The following is a 19,201-nucleotide window of genomic DNA, read 5'->3' on the forward strand; positions in this document are numbered from 1 at the left end:
ATATACCCGTCTGAACGCAGAGTTCCAAAGAATAGCAAGGAGATATAAGAAAGCCTTCCTCCGTGATCAATGCAAAGAAATAGGGGAAAACAACAGAATGGGAAAGACTAGAGATCTCTTCAAGAAAATTAGAGATACCAAGGGAACATTTCATGCAAAGATGGACTCAATAAAGGACAGAAATGGTATGGACCTAACAGAAGCAGAAGATATTAAGAAGAGGGGGCAAGAATATACAGAAAAACTGGACAAAAAAAATCTTCATGACCCAGATAATCACAATGGTGTGATCACTCACCTAGAGCCAGACATCTTGGAATGTGAAGTCAAGTGGGCCTTAGGAAGCATCACTACAAACAAAGCTAGTGGAGGTGAAGGAATACCAGTTGAGCTGTTTCAAATTCTGAAAGATGATGCTGTGAAAGTGCTGCATTCAATATGCCAGCAAATTTGGAAAACTCAGCAGTGGCCACAGGACTGGAAAAGGTCAGTTTTCATTCCAATGCCAAAGAACGGCAATGTCAAAGAATGCTCAAACTACCACACAATTGCACTCATCTCACATGCTAGTAAAGTAATGTTCAAAATTCTCCAAACCAGGCTTCAGCAATACGTGAACCATGAACTTCCAGATGTTCAAGTTGGTTTTAGAAAAGGCAGAGGAACCAGAGATCAAATTGCCAACATCCACTGGATCATAGAAAAAGCAAACGAGTTCCAGAAAAACATCTATTTCTGCTTTATTGACTATGCCAAAGCCTTTGACTGTGTGGATCACAATAAACTGTGGAAAATTCTGAAAGAGATGGGCATACCAGACCACCTGACCTGCCTCTTGAGAAACCTATATGCAGGTCAGGAAGCAACAGTTAGAACTGGACATGGAACAACAGACTGGTTCCAAATAGGAAAAGGAATACGTCAAGGCTGTATACTGTCATCCTGCTTATTTAACTGATATGCAGAGTACATCATGAGAAACACTGGACTGGAGGAAGCACAAGCTGGAATCAAGATTGCCGGGAGAAATATCAATAACCTCAGATATGCAGATGACACCACCCTTATGGCAGAAAGTGAAGAACTAAAGAGCCTCTTGATGAAAGTGAAAGAGGAGAGTGAAAAAGTTGGCTGAAAGCTCAACATTCAGAAAACTAAGATCATGGCATCCGGTCCCATCACTTCATGGGAAATAGATGGGGAGACAGTAGAAACAGTGTCAGACTTTATTTTGGGGGCTCCAAAATCACTGCAGATGGTAACTGCAGCCATGAAATTAAAAGATGCTTACTCCTTGGAAGGAAAGTTATAACCAACCTAGACAGCATATCGAAAAGCAGAGACATTACTTTGCCAACAAAGGACCGTCTAATTAAGACTAGAAAGCTATCGTTTTTCCAGTGGTCATGTATGGATGTGAGGGTTGGACTGTGAAGAAAGCTGAGCGTTGAAGAATTGATGCTTTTGAACTGTGGTGTTGGAGAAGACACTTGAGAGTCCCTTGGACTCCAAGGAGATCCAACCAGTCTGTCCTAAAAGAGACCAGTCCTGGGTATTTATTAGAAGGACTGATGCTGAAACTGAAGTTCCAATACTTTGGCCACCTGATGCAAAAAACTGACTTATATGAAAAGACCCTGATGCTGAAAAAGATTTTGGGTACGAGGAGAAGGGGACGACAGAGGATGAGATGGCTGGATGGCATCACCATCGATAACTTGATGGACATGGGTTTGGGTGGACTTGAGGAGTTGGTGATGGACAGGGAGGCCTGGCGTGCTGTGGTTCATGGCATCGCAAAGAGTCAGACCTGGCTGAGCGACTGAACTGAACTGAAAACCTCTTTAGAGTTGTTTAAGAAAAAAAGAAGAAAGAAGGGCTACAAAGCAAGGGTCAGAGTGTGTGACATTGTCTAATAGCAACTGTAGAAGCTAAACAGCACCGGTGCACTGGCTTCAGAATCCTACGGAAACGTGTTTTTCATCCAGAAACCAGTTAGATCATCAAACATACGAGAAAATATTTTTAGAGATACAAAGTATGTAATAAATTTGTCTCCCATGTCCCCTTTCTCAGGAAGATCCTAGAAGATTTTCCATTAAAAAGGAGGCGTTAACCAAGAAGGAACTGCTAGATACAGGACAACATATGGAAAGCCCCAGCGAGACGAAAAGGGCATCATCAGGAAAATGGTGAAAGGCACCCCCGGGAGAACAGGTGGGCACCAGACCTCCTGAGCAGCACCCATGCTGGCTCCAGAAAGGAAGAAGTCTCTAGGAAAAGGGCATTGAGAAGAGGGCTAGAGTTCTGTCACCTTAACAGCACGAGAGAAAAGGAAAAGGGCGCTCATCTCTGTGCTACCGTCCACCGCGTTTAAGTGCCTTAGGGATGAATTACAGTTGCGTGCTCAAAGTGACGTCAGCCTCAACAGCAACTTAACCGAACCGGACACCTCCACACCCCGAGGCTGAGGGGAGCAGCGGTCGGGGCGCGGGGCTGAGAGGCTGGAGACAGGGAGGAAAGGCAAATCGCCACTTTCCACAGCGAAGCCAACCGCGGTCCAGTGACGAACAGTTCAGAAACAGCAGCAGATACGTACTACCTGGGAAGATGGAGAAGACAGCAAGCAGGGAGCCCCGAGAGTCAGAAGCAGCTATCTAGGGGGCAGGACGTGGTGGAAGGAGGGGCTGGAGTTCCAAGCACCTGTGTCTTGTCTTACTGCAAGATTTTTTACAAATTTATATAAAATATTACTTTCAAGGGACAAAAGTTTAAATTTTTTAAAATACAAAACAAAACCAAGAAAGGCACAAAATAGAAGCCAAGAACACTAACAAGGGTGAAGTGCAGTGGGAAAATGACAGTAAGATGGCCATTTCTCCACAGTTTCTGCAACAGTTCAGGTGAGAGCTGACGGCTGGTTGGAGAGGGTGTGTGCCGAGAGACGGGAAGCAGAGGGAAGGGTGGATGCACTGAAAAGCTCTTTACAGATTTGGAATCAGCAGATATGGGGGATCAACCGGGAGCTTCTGAAAAGCACCAACAGGCAGCGCAATGGCCTCAAGATCCCTCTACCCAGAGATTTATTTATTTAGTCCATGAACGCTGACTCTTTGGGGCTATCATATTCCCCTATGTTATTACACGCATTTTGATTTTGTTTAGGGTTTAATTTTTGGATTATTATAAAATACACAAACAGGAAAATACAGAAAACAATAATGATCATCCAAGTATGTACTACTCAGCTTTTCAAATATTAACATTTTGAACCTTCTGCCTATTTGTCTCTAACTTTTTTAAAAGAAATAAACATTATGGATGTAGCTGAAACCCTCTTCAAGCCATTCCCAAACCACATCCCCTTAACCGGCTCCCAGAAGGTGGATGTTAACCTGATTCTGGCATTTCACATTTTCCTCTACCTCGTCTCTAAAATGAAAGCACTGGTTGGGATCAGTTGTAATGCCCCTTTCTGTGCTAAGACAACAGGATTGAAAAGCATGATGCAAAATTCTTGATGGGAAATACACAAGAATACGTCAAAAAAATTTTTCAAACGCCCAAGACAGACTAGATGATGATATTATCCTTTAGCCAAAAAAAAGCAAAAAAACATCACAGTAACTTTATTACAAGAGAGTCAGTAAAAATAGCATTCTCAGTGCACAGGGCATCGAAACAGCCAAGTTGGAGAAGTCCCCTCTGGTTCCCTTTCACTGTAACCAAAGCTCCAGGGAAAAATAAGGAAGTGCTTGAGCACACCTTTCTGGGTTCTTACTGCCCAGGGAGCTAACTCACTGAGGCACCAAACTGTCCCGACTGTCCCAGGACTCTTCTTGGCCAGTGCATCAGAACCAAAATACTCTTTCAAAAAATGCATAACTCCAATTTTACTTTGAAATTGCCCATGAGGAGGCAAGAAAGTTATCTGTATGACGTCTCGACCCTTATGTGCATCTTTTTCATTTCCTGGGTGATGAAATGTGAAGTGCACACAAAGTGCCCCGCCACGTGCAGTGTGCCGTTACCCCAAGGAAAACACTCGCACGACTGTGTGAGCCGCGAGCCAAACTGGTCACCATGTGCACGGACACCACTTTCAGTTGAAAGCACAATCGAGAAGCTCAGTGCTCAGACTCGGGCTCTTGGCAGATACTTTCTCTACAGTGAAGTGAGAAGGTCACTTCAGGGAAAACAACCGACAGCATTTGCTGCCAAGGCCAGCCTTCAAGCTTTCAACTGAAATTTAAAATGCTGGAAAACTCGTTTCCCCAGTGAGCCTGACAACTTCCCAATACTTCAGAATTTTTTCTGATGAGATCAGTGGTGATATTAACAATGGCCACTCCTTGAAACTGCATAACGAAAAATGTTAACATTTGGAATATCTGTACTATCCCAACAAACCAGTATTTTCCAAATGACCAACACGTAATGCAATGAAATGATGTATGGGTAAAGATCCACTCAGTGCCAGGAAGACCAGTGTATCCTAATGTAAAAGAATTTTAAAAGTCTACTGAAAGGGCTTTACCTTCCACATTGAAATCCACATGTAAGAAATTACCACTTAAACCCGCCTACAATGCAGGAGACCCAGGTCCAATCCCTGAGGCAGGGAGATAACCTGGAGAGGAAACGGCAACCCGCTCCAGTGTTCTTACCGGTGGACGGCAATCCACAGGGTTGCTAAGAGTCGGACACAACTTAGCGACTGAGCACATCTAAGAAGTATACTCACAATCATCTGAAAAGACAACTGAAACACTCTTCCTTTCTCTAACATATCCACACAAACTTCACACTAATACTAACGGATTATTCCTTCTGGATGTTAAAGATCTTACACACATAATCACAATGGTTAACGATCACAGCTAAATCTATGATCATTAACAGGCATTTACAAACAAATGAACTATTCATTCTTTCTTTAAAAGTTATATCCTTCTGCAGTAATTGTCTCATATATTGCAACAAATACGTAAGCATCAGAGGCTTTATTTATTTACCACAGAATCAAGATTGATCATTGCTCAAAAAAAAAGAAAGAATATTTGGTAAATCCTTCAATCTATTTCAGAAAGATGTAGATAAAGTCCCTGCCCTCTAGTTACAAAAGGGCAGCCCTTTCCATTTACCCTGTGACTCTTGAAACCTATACACTAATCACCCAGATGGTGTGGTATTATTAATGGATTTAAACTTTAGTTCTTAGATTTCAAAGGAAACATCTTTGCATGGAAAAAACTGACCTTTTTGTAAAATTTGAAAGAAGTATCTGACCAAACCCCTATAGTTCAGAAGTAACACACCAAATATTAACTTTTTCCAGACACATTTGTAGATTGGTTAAGAAATACAAGTGGTTTAGAAGTGCTCTTCTTGTACAAATGTATCCAGTTAATGAATATCTACATCATTTCAAAGAGGGACCCTGAGGACAATTTGAGACTGAGAACTGACAGTGTCTTCACTCCCAGAGTCCTGCTGCCCGGCCTCTGAAAGAGAAGGGTCCCCGCTGTAGCTTTTCCACCAGAATAGTCAAGCAACAATCAGGAGCGGACACCTCCTCCCCTTCCTAATTATCCACCCGCTCCTGCACGCTCACCTTTGCAGTTCGCTGAGCCCCCGTGCAGTTGGTAGACTGGGATTCTGCCTTAGAAAGTTCTGTTTTAAATTGAGATGAGTGAGGTCTTGGCTGTAGAAGAGGTTGGCAGGCAGATGCTCCAGGCTACAGCAGGAGAGATCCACTGAGCTAACGCGCTGTGACGCGACCTACAGGGGGATAAAAGCCACAGTTCAGCTTCCATAGCATCCTTTACCCTGGAACTGCTTTCCACAGACAGAAACAAGGTAACCTCATGTGGGAACACAGACTCGCTATGCAATCAGCACCATTATTCAAATCCAAACCAAGAGCATTTAGACAGGACTGAGCAAAGGATCATGGCATCCGGTCCCATCACTTCATGGGAAATAGATGGGGAAACAGTGGAAACAGTGTCAGACTTTATTTTTCTGGGCTCCAAAATCACTGCAGATGGTGACTGCAGCCATGAAATTAAAAGACGCTTACTCCTTAGGAGAAAAGTTATGACCAACCTAGATAGCATATTCAAAAGCAGAGACATTACTTTGCCAACAAAGGTCCATCTAGTCAAGGCTATGGTTTTTCCTGTGGTCATGTATGGATGTGAGAGTTGGACTGTGAAGAAAGCTGAGCGCCGAAGAATTGATGCGTTTGAATTGTGGTGTTGGAGAAGACTCTTGAGAGTCCCCTGGACTGCAAGGAGATCCAACCAGTCCATCCTAAAGGAGATCAGCCCTGGGTGTTCTTTGGAAGGACTGATGCTGAAGCTGAAACTCCAGTACTTGGGCCACCTCATGTGAAGAGTTGACTCATTGGAAAAGACTCTGATGCTGGGAGGGATTGGGGGCAGGAAGAGAAGGGGACGACAGAGGATGAGATGGCTGGCTGGCATCACCGACTCGATGGACGTGAGTTTGAGTGAACTCCGGGAGATGGTGATGGACAGGGAGGCCTGGCGTGCTGCGATTCATGGGGTCGCAAAGAGTCAGACACGACTGAGTGACTGAACTGAACTGAGCAAAGTATTAAAGCATTACCAAGGGAGGAAATCGTGCCCCTCCCTGGAAGGTGCTGAGAGTGACTTAGTATAGGAGACAGGTGACAGAGCACAGGTTACCCTGCCAGGTGTAGTGATACCCATAATCCCCGTCAACTACGGGGGTCATGTTCCTGGACACATTCATGGTAAGAGAATTCAAAGCCAACTAATGTAAGACCTCAGAGTAAATTACAGGGTTGGAAGACAGACACTAAGATCTACACTGAACTTAAACAAAAGCCCTTGTAAATACTGATTTAAAAACAGCACAAAGAAAAGCCCGCTCAGTGGCCTTGCACGCATGTTTAATAATAACAGCAACATATAGTCAGAGTCCACTGCTGCCTGTCGTAAACGTTTCAGGGCCTGTCTCCCGCGGTGTCAGCTTTGCTTCCTGTAGGTGATCTACGTGAAATTTACTGCACGTCTAGATGTTTATCCACATATTCAAAGTATCCCCGGCTAAGTGACTCCCACGATAGCCAGAGTCCCAGGGCTACAGGGCCTGCTGGAGGCAGAAACAGCTCGGGGCGCCCTGTGCTTCTCTCTCTCGTACGCTGGGAACCACGGTGCCGATCTACGCCATGGACATGGCTTTAGGACCACTGACACAAACCTTGGCTCCTCTCGCCGCCCCCAAGGCTGTGGAGTTACTGTTCTAGGACCTGGGTTGACACCTCCTCACGCTCTTTATCTTCACCAAAGCTTTACGGCAGAAACCCCACTCCTTGTCTGCGATCAGCTTGATGCCCTTTTCTATTACCAAACCCCAGCTTCACTCTTCTGTGATTACAAGAGGCAGCAGAACATGGTTCTCAGGGGGGTTGGCTCTGGTTCCATCATCCCGAGCTGAGAGAGCCTGAGTGCCCCACTGAGTTCTCTAAACTCCCATTCTGTCCCCTGTTTAACAGGCATTAAGACAGCCACCTCTGTCTACATAGCTAGCTCAGAGACAGCACTCCATAACTGGTGACTGCTATGACTACTTCCAAATACATCTCACACTCACCAGAACCCACATCCTCCTGAGCCTAAAAAAGGTACTCAGGAGTAAATCTGCATGACAAACACTGTTGATGGCACCTTTGAGGTTGGAAAGGACCTGTGAAAGCTAAGGGGACTGTGGGATGGAAAAGGGCTGGCAGGGCTCAACTCAAAAGATTTTACAAACTCAGTCTGAGTTCACGTTTCAGCAATTTCATCTTCCTTTGAATTTTCACCCTTAAGTAAGAAAAAGAAAATCCCAAACAGGGCCAGGTCACCCACGCAATCAAATGATGTGAAAAAAAGGCCAGAATTTAATGGGCCTGTAAAGCCGGTGTAAACATGCCATGGCCACACAAGATTCCCTGGCAGAACCCATTTATGGGAAGTAAGGTTGAAAGGATTACTCGGACTCATCCATCCAGGCGAAAACCCGAGGGGCGGCCCGAGTGAGAGCACCTCGGGAGCACGGCACGTATGGTCTGTTGCTGGTGCTTCATTCAGTCACTTCGCTGGGTCTGACTCTCTGCGACCTGTGGACTGCAGCCCACCAGGCTCCTCTGTCCATGGGATTCTTCAGGCAAGAATACTGGCGTGTGTTGCCGTTTCCTTCTGCAGGGGTCTTCCCAAGCAATGCACTCTGACACGAGTTTCAGCAATCGTCGGGGCACTGGCCCGGAGCAGGGCCTCAGGCGCCACAGGAGGCCCCCAGAGGCCCCGCCGGCCAAGCTCAGGTTGGAGCTCACTGGGCAATCTGTGCTTCTGCCTGCCCCAAATCCTTTCCCACTTCTTCCCGTAACAAGCCTTCAGCTGCACGAGATCCCAGTGGGAGCCGCAGAGTACGCTGCTCCAGGGGCGGGAGGCGTGTGCTCGCAGCTTCAGCCATCCAAGCCGCACTGCTGAGCCCACAAACGGATCCAGCTGGGACTGGCATGTGACCCGGCCAGGCTAATCCAAGGCCTTCTCTGGGATATATATTCTGAACCCACAAGAGAGAGCGAGCCTGCCACTCAGAGCTGCAGTTAAAATGACTGGACTAGATTTGTATGTATCAACCTGGATTCATTCAAAAAAAACTCAGGCCCCAAATAAATAATGCAAGCTGTAAAATTTTACATATAATGTTATGCATGAAAAAATTCTAACACACATAATGATTCCATGTATTATGCATGAATAGTTACCTGTGCAGTAAAGCTACACACCACACACTGGTTAGTCCCAGGTGGCTCAGCTGGTAAAGAATCCGCCCGCAACGCAGGAGACCTGGGTTCAGTCCCTGGGCTGGGAAGATCCTCTGGAGAAGGGAAAGGCTACCCCACTCCAGTGTTCTTGCCTGGAGAATCCCATGGACAAAGGAGCCTGGTGGGCTACAGTCCACAGGGTCACAAAGAGCTGGACACGACGGAGCGACTGAGCACAGCACGTACACGGATTGTGTCAGATTAATGCCAGGGACTGCCTCTAGGGAAGCAGGGAGGGAGATGAGAGTAGGCATGGAAAGCCAGGGATCTGGAACGTGTCTGTTCATTCACTGTACAGTAAGGATGGAACGTATGAGGGAACTGCGCCTTCCCAGGTGGCACCAGTGGTGAAGAGCCCGTCTGCCAGGGCAGGAGACGCAAGAGACGCGGGTTCCATCCCTGGAGGAGGGCATGGCAGCCCACTCCAGTGTTCTTGCCTGGAGAATCCCACGGGCAGAGGAGCCTGGCAGGCTACAGTCCATGGGGTCACAAAGAGCTGGATACGACTGAAGCGACTTAGCACGCACGCATGTCAGTGTTAGACAACCAGGAATTGTCATATTAGTCTTTGTGCTCTTCCGTGTGCGTGCGTTTAACTGAGAAAAAAGCAATGTAATCTCGATGTAAAGACTTCAGTGAAAAGGTAAGGCGATCCTGCGGCTCCTTTGAGGTCACTGTAGAGATCCCGGCTTCAGCAAAATGGGTGGTCGTGCAAAGGTTCCAAGAAGAGTCTCTGACGGGCTGTTGGGCTCACAGAGGGGGACTGCCCCGCGCTGAGTGCAGCCTGGGACGATGTCACGGCGCTGCTTCACCGCCCTCGTCTCTCACCAGCCATCAGCCTGGCCGGGGCATTCCTCCTACAGGGACTACTCTGCAGAGGACACATTCCCTTTTGGCTGAAGCATCAGGCTGAATAAATACTCTCTCTGGACAACTACAAGATAATGATTAAACATCAAGTCGGATTTGATTTCTTTCCTCATTCTGGATCGCAAGCCTGTTCCTGCTAGAAGCCAGGGGGAGGACGGCTCAGGACAAAAGCCCAGCAAGCAAGGGGCCTGTGGGGGTCATGGCGGAACAGGGGGAGGTGAAGAGCAGAAACCAGACATGTCCTGATGGCAGAGGGCGGCCAAGACGACCACGAGAACCGAATCGTGAGCGGCACCTCTGCTCTGTGCCAGGCCCTGCAATAAAGGAGATTCAAGGGCTTCCCCCTGGATCAACCTGGGCAGGTAAGGCCGCCATCACAAAGAGGTTTTGCACAACTCCCAAATGAAAGAACTACCAATAGGTCTAACCACAGGGGCTGCAACCTGCCTACACAGCACCTATTAAAGCACCTATTAAATCTAAGACCCTCTTCAAGGCAGGAAATGGAAGAAAGGAGAGAGCCACCTCTATACCCCTCACAGCAAGCAGCCTCTTACTGTGGCTGTTGTTCAGTCACTCAGTCGTGTCCAGCCCTTTGCAACCCCATGGACTGCAGCACGCCAGGCCTCCCTGAGCCTATCATGAGCTCCACCAACTCCCGGTGCCCACCCAAACTCATGTCCCTTGAGTCGGTGATGCCACCCAACCATCTCATCCTCTGTCATCCCCTTCTCCTGCCTTCAATCTTTCCCAGCACCAGGGTCTTTTCAAATGAGTCAGCTCTTCGCATGAGGTGGCCAAAGTACTGGAGTTTCAGCTTCAGCATCAGTCCTTCCAGTGAACACTCAGGACTGATCTCCTTTAGGATCGACTGATTGGATCTCCTTGCAGTCCAAGGGACTCTCAAGAGTCTTCTCCAACACCACAGTTCAAAAGCATCGATTCTTTGGTGCTCAGCTTTCTTCACAGTCCAACTCTCACATCCATACATGACTACTGGAAAAACCATAGCTTTGACTGTGTGGACCTTTGTTGGCAAAGTGATGTCTCTGCTTTTTAATATGCTGTCTAGGTTTGTCATAGCTTTCCTTCCAAGGAGCAAGCGTCTTTTAATTTCGTCTTCTCAGTAACTCAGCACAGTAAGGACTGATCTCCACTTCAAAGATGAAAGTTAAAGGGTATGCCCAAGGTCGCATGGTGAAGGCCCAGCCACACAGAGTCTGAATGACAGCCTCAAGTTCAAGTCCTACCAAGAGGGAGGCTCCTGTAACTGCCATGGTCCAATCCTAACAGAGCCCTCAGTTCAGTTCAGTTCAGTTGCTCAGTCGTGTCCGACTCTTTGCAACCCCATGAATCACAGCACACCAGGCCTCCCTGTCCATCACCAACTCCCGGAGTTCACTCAGCCTCATGTCCATTGAGTCGGCGATGCCATCCAACCATCTCATCCTCTGTCGTCCCCTTCTCCTCCCAGAGCCCTCAGCCCAGAACAAAGATGGTTTGATGTCATTCCTCACAGACCATGAGTGAACCACATGTGAACGAAGTCAGGTTTCAGAAGATCAGTTCAAGTCACCATGGCTTGGGAAATCAGTGCTAGTTTGTATTAAAAATGACCAAAAAATTTGAGGCTAATAATTTAGAGTCAGTAAATCAGATGGGCTATTTTCCCCCAGGAGCCTACACAGGTTGGGAGGTACATTAAGCAGCACGTGAATCCCAACCATAGCTTCCCAGCGGTGAACGAGCCCCCCCGCCAGTGCAGGAGGTGCACGGGACGCGGGTTTGATCCCTGAGTCAGGAAGATCCTCTGCAGAAGGAAATGGCACCCACTCCAGCATTCTTGCCGTGGACAGAGGAGCCCGGCGGGCACAGGCCATGGGGCTGCAAAGAACTGGACTCAACTGAGTGCGCACACACAGCCCAGCCACTGGCTCATTAAGTTTTCTTTTCCAGCTTGAGGGCTGGAACATATAAACACATATGAACAAAAAGCTCACTGGGCCCTCAAATTATTTCCCCAAAGAACACTGCAGGCTAACCATAAAAAAATGGTAATATGAACAACAAACTTTCCGGATTATCTACCAGGCTTCTACAGAACTCTACCATCCCACTCAGCTGGACCCTTTCCTCGGTCGTCTCTCTGCCAGCTGTTAGAGCGATCTCTACTCTGAGTCTGGTGGGCTATGTTTCTCAACCAGTGCCTCTCTCCTAGCCCTAACCTATCCTCTCTCTGTGCTTCAGAAATTATCATCTTCCTTTTGCAACAGGCAGGCCTGCACTCTACGTCACTCCCATTATTCCTACCATTCACTTAGTGGACAGTCATCTTCCATAAGCAAGGGAAAGTTCAGAATGACAACCAGATTATTTTTTTGTCCCCACTATAGTGAAATACTGTTTATCCTTATTATGTGCAAAGCAGGCTCAAAATTAAACAAAATGATTCTGAAAGGCTTGGCTGAAACAGCTGAAACAGCAAAAATAATTCCGCTGTGCAAAGTAAAATATTGCTGTAAACTGGCTTTATGAGTCATTAATTACTCTGGCCTAGCCTTCAGTGGTTTGGGAAATTATGCCCTGGCTATAGGGAGAGTCTCTGGGGAGTTTACTAAATTTCTGTAAAAAATTCTTAACCTCAATTTACTTAGTTTTAATTCTTACCCCACTCCCTGCTTCCAAATGCTTTGGGAAGGCATAAACATGTAGAAGAATATAAATTTATAATAGAGCTTATTCATCTTTACTAGCTAAGTACTCTAACAACTTACTTTTAATTTCATTCTCATCAATAAAAGTTTTATAATACTTGATATCAAAGATTTTCTTATCTTAATAAACTTTAAACTGTCACTGCTCCAAAACATGAAATAATTTCTTTAAAAAAAGATTCTACAAACATACGTAATGCCTTGATTCCTGACCTTTTCACAATGACCTCTCATTTCTTGAACCTGCATTCATTATCATTTCATAAAATCTGCTTAACAGCAGATGCAGAAAACCTTCCTATAAAATTAATTACAATATATACATTAATAATGTCCTCATAGGGGCATATCAAACTACTGATTTTGGATTTATTAAGTTCTACCTGAAGTTCTGATATTTTATTATTTCTTTAGGCGTCCCTGGTGGTTCAGACGGTAAACAGTCAGCCTGCAACACAGGAAACCCAGGATTGATCCCTGCACTGGGAGTTATGTCTTAGCCTTAAATGAGTAAATGATATGAAACAGCTAAATATCCAAGAAATAAAATATACAAATTTACACAGTATTCTAAACCACCAGATGTAATCAAATAAACGAAGACAAAGAGGATGTGGAGAGGCCGTCATAGCCAAGCACAAAGGAGAGCGGGAACTCTGAGCAGGCCAGAGTGTTCCCAGAGGGGCTGTGAGTTTCAAGAGGAGGCTTACTGAGACTGTAAGGGGACCTGCTAAAACGTAGTTACAAGACCAAAGAATAAAGCAGTACAGAGAGCTGCAGGCTGGAAAAGGAAAGAAGGGAGAGAGAGAGAAAAAAAGAGAAGAGAAGCGTTAGATGACTGACTGACAGGTAAGCAAACAAACAGATGTCCCTGCAAAAGGACCAGGTGTGAGAATAAAGCCGGGCTTCCCGGGGGCTCGGCACTAAAGAGCCCGCCTGCATTGCAGGAGACGCCGGGGATGCAGGTTCGATCCCTGAGTGGGAAAGACCCTCTGGAGGAAGAAATGGCAACCACTCCAGTACTCTTGCCTGGAGAATCCCATGGACGGAGGAGCCTGGCGGGCTACAGTCCGCAGCGTCACAAGGAGCTGGACAGGAGTGAAGTGACTAAGCAGGCATCACAATAAGGAGCAAGCCTAGAGTTCCTGCTAGGCGTCCCAAGCTCCCTGCCAGGTGAGTGAAGGGGAGGAGTGCCCCGCCAGCGTGGTTACCACCTGCCTCTAGGAAGCAGCCCTGGACTAATCATCTTCAGAACACAGGCCCCTTGAGGGCACAGATACCTAACAAGCATAATTCAAAAAGCCATGTGCAACGGTGCAGAGGAGCAGAGGGCACAGACCCCGAGCCCCTGGCTGTCCAGCACTGATGGTCCCCTCTCAGGACAAGATGGACAGGTCCTCGCAGGCCCCTGTGCGGACTGGCACTGCACCCCCAGGAGCAGGCAGAGCCGCGGACACGTCCCAGGAGCGCGTGGGATGGTGGAAACCAGACGAGCAGGCCTGGAGCCTCGCCCTCTCGGAGCCACACGCACCGTGAGAGGCTCAGAGAAGGTCCCCAAGGCCTCCAGCATTGCTCATCGGGTCTCCAGGCTAAGAGTGGCCTCCTTTCCACATACAGAAATCCCATTGTGTTTCTCGGTAAGAACAGGAAAATAGGCCTTGGCTTGGGTGGAGATCAAATCTGCACTCAGAGTTCCTTCCTCATTTCCTGATTGGCAGAATACATGTAAACAAGCTCCTTAGAGTGGGACCACTGGAGAGCCTCTGAGCGCTTCCCCAAGGGGGCCGCTCCTCCGCAAAGGACAGGGGGAAGATCGCTAACCCCCAAAATCTTACATTTGAACTTTCTATTATAAGAAATAACATAAATTCACATTAAACAGAAATATTTCTAAAGAGCCTAGAAACAAGCTACTTGGTTTTCTATTTAAAATACACATTATACAAACACCTCAATGTTTAAGTTCCAGTCTAACATACAAGGCCTAGAGTTTGTTTAAGCTAGAGAGTTCACTGGTATTTTTTTTTTCAATTATTCTAGTATTCCTTACTTTATAAAATAAATCAGACCAGTGGGTAGAAGGATTTAACTCTTCAGAATAGTTGCAGATAATCCAATACTCTGGGTTACAAACACTGGCGTCTTCCAAGGTAAGTAAATATATCATGGAAATTAAACACTTAAGACTCCATGTATTTATTTGGAGGGGGGCTTCTCAGGGGGCGCTACTGGTAAAGAACCCGCCTGCCAACGCAGGAGACATGAGATGCAGGTTCGGTCCCTGGGTCGAGATCCCCTGGAGGAGGGCACAGCAACCCACTCCAGTGTTCTAGCCTGGAGAATCCCATGGACAGAGGAGCCTGGTGGGCTCCAGTCACAGAGAGTCAGACACAACCGAAGTGCCTTGGTTCACATGGACACACACCATGTGTTTTTACACTGGTCTAACACTCAGATGAAAGTGACTGCGCTTCAAAATATAGTATGACCAGATGCAGAGGTCTGGTCAGCCATGGATGATAAGTTCCTGATGCAGCCAGACTTGACCGGTTTTGGAAGAGGGAGACAACAGCAGTGCCCTCAACACCGACCCTGACTTAAGCTGCCTTGGGTGACTCAGAAGGCATCTCAGACTTCCTAAGCCCCTCCTGGTCATCCTTTAGGAAGGCCAGTGATCCATGCAGTGATGGTGCTCAGATGCCCTCAGCAGCACCACAGACTGCCTGTAAGCCACCTTCTGCTCTACTACTGAGCAGCCTACAGGCTACCGGCAAACTGTGCACACGAAGCGCTGAAACTTCCCTTCGATATTTTCAGTCAATAAATCTCAGTTGCTATTTGAAGTTCAGTTTGTTTCGTCCCTTCATGCGGCTGCAAAACACTGGAAGTAAAATAGAAGGAAAGGAGCAAGGCAGCAGAACCCCCTGCATAGAGCAATGCTGGGCACCTCACGCGCCACGTGTAAGAGGCGATGAGGACATCTCCTCGAGGGCTCTTTCCCTCAGCTCGAAAGCCCGGCCCTGCACACTGTCGTGAGCATCTGCCTCACAGGGGTGCTGTGGAGCATCCAGAACGGACCTTGGCACACAGGAGAAAGTTACAAGCGTCAGTTATCACTATCTGTTGTCACTATGACATTAATTCACTGGCTAAATGATTTTATTATTAAGAAAATATACCTGTTAACAATTTGGGGTTGCGGAGAAACAGAGAGTCTTCTGATTTTGCTGCTGACCTCACGAATGAATAACTCACTCACTCATTTTGCAATAATGGCTGAAGAACGGTAACCAGTGGGCACATCCTCTGTGCTCATCGGATGGTGTGGCAAGTCTATCAAGAAACTGCAGAGTACCCAAAGGAAAACCGAGAGAAGGAATCTGGGAACCAAGTGATGAGGGAATCGCTGCAATTATCAGAGATGCTCCTCCTAGAAGAGGATTACCAAGGCGCGGGGGAAGGCGCAGAAACAAACAGTTATGAGGCCATCAAACAGGAGAGGGACCACAGTGATTACCTTGGGTTAGGCCAGGGCACTGAGCCAAGCGCGCAGGGATGAGGACCTCAGCTCACTTGTAAGAAAGGACCATCTTGTGAGACACCATAGGTGTCTGAAAGGCAGTAGCCCTTTTTTATTTAGGAGGGAAGTCAGTCTGGAAGTCCACAAGGTCCTTCTCAAATCTTAAATGCTAAGTCACTCAACTAACAGACACTTGATGATGACCAGAACTTCAGGTTAAAGAACACTTAAAAAAAATAAAGTGGCAAGAGACAGTCTTATTTCTCAGTCCATCTCCTGGCCTCACTGTGAGGCACGCAGGATCTTATTTCCTGATGGGAACCCCGGCCCTGCAGTGGGAGCCAGCGGTCTTAATCACTGGGCTGCCCGGGAAGGCCAGAGACCACTCTGGAAGAAAACACCAAATAACTGTTAAGGCAATTATTCCAGAAAACTACAAGGAACATTATGTTTTTGGCAACTAATTCCCAATCTTAAAATCACATACTGTTACTTTAAAACATGGCTGTAAGTTCCCTTCTTAAAACCTAGAATGTATTTTATTAAAGATTAACAGCAACACACAGATAAAACACAGATGAGCAATACATTTCTTCCATCTGCTGAAGTCTGGATGAGAAGTGGAGCCTGGAAGCATGCCTGGCACAGAGAGAGGGTGGGGCAGTCTCAGCACTCTCACCCGCCAGCCCTAAACAGGTGTGGAGAGACCAGCGGAGGCAGGGCAGGGGGCCGGGAGGAGGGAGAGGGGCGCGGGGTGAGCCTCACACGGAAGCATGTGAGGAGCGCCACTTCCCCAAGGCGGGGCTCCGTCAGGACACGTAAGGAAACAAGCTCTTTTCCATCAGCACAAAGGCAGACTGAAAAACTGTGAAGAAAAGAGAATTAAGTAATTTTACATGGAAATAACTTAGAATGAAGGAAAAACGCCTTCTTTAGAGATGTATGAACTAGGATTTCAGAAGCAACTTACCACAGTGGGGGAGATTAGCGATGTGCAAACAAGATGAAGTGTCGTAACTGCAGAGACCATTTTATTTTCACTAACCTAATCAGTCTTACGTATTACAAAAACAAAATTTAACGTAATCCCAAATCCTTTATCATTAGTTTAAATTCAAAGATGAATTTCTAAGCTCCCTAATTTCATAAACTGCTATTTATATCTATAACAAGGAAGGATTCCACAGTATAAATTTTTGTGGAACGAATCCATTACCATCTTGGAAAATTTAGTTACACTAGTGGGTAACATCGTCGAGTTTTCCCAGGAAAATAGAATGAGCGCGCAGGAAAGCACCCAGACCCGAAGCACTTCCTCCCGTGCGCTTCCCTGCTCCCCGCCACGCCGCGCAGACGCACTGACGTCGCACTGACGTCGCACTGACGTCGCACTGACGGCACACTGACGGCACACTGACGGCACACTGACGTCGCACTGACATCGCACTGACGGCACACTGACATCGCACTGACGGCACACTGACGTCGCACTGACGGCACACTGACGTCGCACTGACGTCGCACTGACGGCACACTGACGTCGCACGGTGCGCAGCTGCACTGGCAGACGTCTCCTCTCCCTGAAACGCGCTCCCGCCCTGCCTCCAGGTGAACGTTCCCTCCTCAGGACTCTGCCTGCGCATCCACCTCCTCAATGCTTCCTGTCCCTAAACACTAGATATACTGCATTTCCAAATTTTTCTCATACCTTCACTACAGAATTGATACAAAAGCAATATTCTAGGTATAGGGGTGACATTTCATAAACTAACATCCATGTCACACAGACCCTCCGTTCTACTTCAGATTCTATCAGAGACACAGACTGCCAGGATCAAATGACCGTGATCCTTTATCTAAGCAACGGGTACAAAATGTGAAGGAGGAGTTTCCCACAGAAGTCCTGTGAAGCCCTCGGCGTCTTAGCAGAACAGGGTTGAGAGTGCAGCGTCTCACCCTTATAACCCCAATGTACCCAACTAGAGCACGCCCTGACCAGCCAAGAGACCAGCCAAGCTGACAAAAGGCAGCACACTCCCCACATGATACTTCAAGCCAAGAGGCAAAACACGCGTACAAGACGCTAAGTGACCTGAAGGGTTCCTTGCAGCTACATCAAATGACACAGATCGATCTGCTGGAAATAACCCTATTACACAAGAGATGCCTGACTCTGGTAGTGGTGCTCTTTGAGTAAACTCTGGACAATAAAACACTCTTTTTAAGTACATGAAGGCAAACGTTCGACTGTGATGGACCATACATCTTATATAAAGGCTGACTTTACTCATCATTTCTCGTGATCTTTAACTTCGCACGAGACGGGACTCTGACTGGCTTATGCTATGCATATTGAGGATGAACCAAAATATCACAGAAACTTCAACGTCGTCACTTTCTATCTTTTCATTAAAAAGAGAAAACGCCAAAAATTAAAATACTGTGATACTAAAAGAAAGAGAGATGAGCAGTGTGATGGCCCCAGGCACGAGGTTAACTGCCCATCAACAAGGAGAGAGACCTGGGGACCAACCATGCTGCCTTATGACCTGTGAACTCACGCCGTGGGGCCACACACATGCACACACCACGGGCCATGGGCCGACCTCTGTGGAAGCTGAGTCACAGGTATGTGGGCAATTATTTCTACTTCTTAATATTTAACATTTCCTATAATGAAAAGTTAAAAACATTTTCATGCATACTTCAATTAATTTAATTAAATTACTTAAATACTTATTGCATGGGGTTGGGGAATACAACAAAAACAAGCCCAAAACCCAAGATTCGTGCACAACACTAAATCAGTGATCTGAATCCCCTTTAATCTTCCTTGAAATCAACAAACAAACTTTCAAGTGGGACAACACAGCGTTACAGAAGTGACTAGGACGTTAAAAATAAGTATGTCTTCAGGCAATAGATTCACATGCAGACTCACTCTGAAAAGAATTCACAGGATTAGCCAACATGTCTGAAACAAATCCATGCAACAAAGCGGGCCACAAAAGTGGATAGTCGGGCCAGCTTGTCTAGAGCTACTCGTATGTCTGACCAGAGCACCTCTGAAACTCCCTTCCTCAGCTACCCCCTCACCCGCACATCACTGCCCCTCAACCACTCTGAAACCACGCTGCACGTCTTGGTAAATGTCACATTGCACTTGAAAATATATGGGTTATTTGTATCTTTTGACATTTGATTTCTAAACTAATGGCATCCAGTCCCATCATT

At 46.7% G+C, this 19,201-nt stretch overlaps 1 protein-coding gene across 1 annotated transcript in view; it reads right to left on the minus strand.

Moving 5' to 3' along the window:
* Positions 1 to 19,201, minus strand: part of PHLPP1 (PH domain and leucine rich repeat protein phosphatase 1) — a gene marked incomplete at its 5' end in the record, with an annotated part of 232,168 nt that overhangs the window by 90,076 nt on the left and 122,891 nt on the right. The window contains one exon of the mRNA XM_040264212.1: positions 5,615 to 5,781. Coding sequence (XP_040120146.1) covers positions 5,615 to 5,781 — 167 coding nt within the window. The remainder of the gene's footprint in view (positions 1 to 5,614; positions 5,782 to 19,201) is intronic.

Source organism: Oryx dammah, unplaced genomic scaffold (assembly GCF_014754425.2).
Source record: "Oryx dammah isolate SB20612 unplaced genomic scaffold, SCBI_Odam_1.1 HiC_scaffold_22, whole genome shotgun sequence".
Taxonomy (NCBI): Eukaryota; Metazoa; Chordata; class Mammalia; order Artiodactyla; family Bovidae; genus Oryx; species Oryx dammah.